This window comes from Erpetoichthys calabaricus, chromosome 11, assembly GCF_900747795.2.
Source record: "Erpetoichthys calabaricus chromosome 11, fErpCal1.3, whole genome shotgun sequence".
NCBI classification, from domain to species: domain Eukaryota; kingdom Metazoa; phylum Chordata; class Cladistia; order Polypteriformes; family Polypteridae; genus Erpetoichthys; species Erpetoichthys calabaricus.
The window spans coordinates 15,917,717-15,920,812 of NC_041404.2; the positions used below are offsets into that span (position 1 = coordinate 15,917,717).

At 41.4% G+C, this 3,096-nt stretch overlaps 1 protein-coding gene across 1 annotated transcript; it reads left to right on the forward strand.

The window, feature by feature from the left end:
* Positions 1 to 381: 381 nt before the first annotated feature.
* On the forward strand, positions 382 to 931 carry mgst3a (microsomal glutathione S-transferase 3a). The gene has a single exon (XM_028812525.2). It carries the CDS (start codon positions 433 to 435, stop codon positions 862 to 864), a length of 432 nt encoding a protein of 143 aa, XP_028668358.1. The 5' UTR covers positions 382 to 432; the 3' UTR covers positions 865 to 931.
* Positions 932 to 3,096: the final 2,165 nt, after the last annotated feature.

Sequence of the window (3,096 nt, forward strand, 5' to 3'; positions counted from 1 at the left end):
CAAGATATATGGGGGTTGGGGCAGCAAAAACGTGCCTTGTGTCAGAATGTGTTATTTAATGCACTGGCCCTGCACAGACTACTGGGATGAAGCCATGAGACATTCAGCTTGGACAGCTGTGACCATAGTGCCATTTTAAGTGAAATCAGAGACGACTGGGAGGAGGTCAGCATTATTTAAGGTCCAGCCCTTAAATGACAACCTTATTTATTAGACGTTCTGGTGCTTTGGCTACATTTCCTCACTACAGTTGAAAAATTTCATTTCAGTGGTCCACAATAGCATATGCACCACCATGCCTTGTTAATGTTTACCTCCTTTTGGCAACTCACCCATTTGAGTTCATGCTGTTGTAACAATTATTAATAAAGGTGTGGACATCACTGAATTTGCTCACAGTTTCAGAAGCTGCTTTCATCTGATTCGGCAGTCATGGGGGCTCTTTCTAAGGAGTATGGCTTTCTGGTCCTGACTGGCAATGCCAGCTTTATTATGGTGATGTACCTGGCGTATAATGTCAGCAAGGCACGCAAGAAGTGTGCAGTGGATTATCCCAAAATGTACAGTGATGACAGTGAAGATAGGAACATGTTCAACTGCATTCAGCGAGCCCACCAGAACATGTTGGAGCTTTACCCAGCATTCCTCTTCTTCCTGTTGATTGGTGGCATTCAACACCCTCGTGTCGCCAGTGCCCTGGGTCTCACGTGGATTGTTAGCGGGGAGATCTACGCTTATGGATACTACATGGGCAATCCCCGCAAGAGAACAAGAGGCTCCTTTGGGTTCTTGCCACTCCTGAGCCTGATAGGTCTTTCAGTCTCCTTTGCTGTGAAGCATCTTGGCTGGAAGCATTGCTGCTAAGTTGGAGGCCCCGGGTAGCTCCATGGTGACACTGGGAACTTGGCTTAGACAGACTCCTGTTGCCATAGAAGGCACTGGCATTGTCTGGCTTGGGTGACGTTCTCCGCTGCTTTCAACCAAGGCCTTAGGTGACGGCTGACCCCTCAGCCTGGGAAAGAATTTTAGTAATAGTTTCACAACTAACTCAACATTTTTGTTGTACTCAGCTCCTTTAACGCTTTAAAATGTACATGAAGGGAAAATCAATAGTATAGCAAGATGTCCAAATGAAATAATGAGACCCCCATGAGAACAAGCAAACATCTTCCCTTCATCTGCATAGCATTATGTTCAAAGTGATTGTTGTGAGTACATTCTTAAAAATAAAGATGCCAAAGTGTTTTTCTTTTTCGGTGTAATGCAATAGAGGAACCATTTTTGATTCCCAGAGGAGCCATCCACATGAAGGTTCCAGAAAGAACCTTCTTTAGACCCTTAGCGATGAACTGATGATAACAGATTTGTGAAACACCACTAGGTTCATGATTTCTAAAGGACTCTTAATACATAGAATAACACAGGCAAAGTTCATTTTTTTAATCTGCTTTACATTAAAGATTTCTGCGTTGTCCACATGTTAGACACCTTTTCAAAGCCCACAGAAATGGTAACACTTTAGTTTAGGTACAGCAAAAATGCATCTCTTACTCGTTTACCCTTATGTAACAAGACCTTAACAAAGGGTTCTTTTAGTCTTCATAACATTTATAAAACATCAGTAGATGAGCTATTCATCTCTGTGCAGTGGGCCATAAATTACTTGTTAATATGAAGGATTCACAAGCCTTATACTAAATATGTAATATCAAGAGTAATTTGTCTCTGTTAAGCCACCTCAGACCATTCCAAAGTGAACATTTTTCTTAGGAGGTCAAATTGCAGAGGTAAATAAAAATTTACTGATGGTTAGTAAGTGTTACGAAGACCCAAGGAAGTGTTTGTTATAGGTTTGTTACTTAATAGTAAATGAGCAAAAGATGCATTTTTGCAGTACCTAAACTAAAGTGTTTCCTCAATTTCATATGCAAAGAACCATTCCCAGAATGAGAAGATTCTTTGTCAAGCAACGGTTCTAAGAGGAACCACCTAATCTAGTAAAGTGCCTTTAAAGAAAGTTATTTTAAGGAGTGAAGTATTTCTAACAAGACTTTTTGAGATTAAGAAAAGAGTAGCCAAGATCTGTGCACTGAGAAGTGTTATGCGAAAGCACCATAAACAAAACCAAATGATTAAAATCAAACCATTCCTAAAAATCTTCTCTCTTTAAGTTTAAAATCTGAGCATGTGCATAATGTGAACAGCCATCTTATACTGTATATTGGGGTTGCAAAGTCAGTCCTGGAGGGCTGTAGTGGCTGCAGGCTTTTGTTCCAACATAATTAATCACACATCTTATTTAATTTTATAGCTTGATAGTGTTTTCATTCTGCCATATCAGGTAATTCTTAAATCAAAGATTTTTTTCCTTTCTATGGATATCATATAAATGATCTGTAGCCTGAAGTGGATTGGTAATTCTCAGTCCTTCTCTTCAGTTTCCTTCCAAATATTTCATTAAACCAGAGTTCATAATGCATACACACAGCTATAGATGTAAATAAATTAGGATTGGTGTTTCCTGATGTCAATTAAGTCTTATTACTAATAAGCAACAATTAAAAACAGTGCAAGCAACTGTTTTAGACTAAAATAATTAACTAAGGGTTAGAAGTCTTAACTAGTGAGACAACTAAAATCCATCCATCCATTTTCCAACCCGCTGAATCCGAACACAGGGTCAGGAGGGTCTGCTGGAGCCAATCCCAGCCAACACAGGGCACAAGGCAGGGAACCAATCCTGGGCAGGGTGCCAACCCACCGCAGGACACACACAAACACCAAGCACACACTAGGGCCAATTTAGAATCGCCAATCCACCTAACCTGCATGTCTTTGGACTGTGGGAGGAAACCGGAGCACCCGGAGGAAACTCACGCAGACAACATGCAAACTCCACGCAGGGAGGACCCGGGAAGCGAACCCAGGTCCCCAGATCTCCCAACTGCGAGGCAGCAGCGCTACCCACTGCGCCACCGTGCCACCCGACAACTAAAATGAAGCATAAAAATGTTGCTTAAGCAAAATGTGCCTCAAAAGCAATAACTGACTTCTAATTAAGAAACAGGGTTGGAACAAAAGCCTGCAGCCACTGCA

Bases quoted from the DNA above. Each gene is read 5' to 3' on its own strand.
- mgst3a (XM_028812525.2), top strand. From the start codon at position 433: ATGGGGGCTCTTTCTAAGGAGTATGGCTTTCTGGTCCTGACTGGCAAT.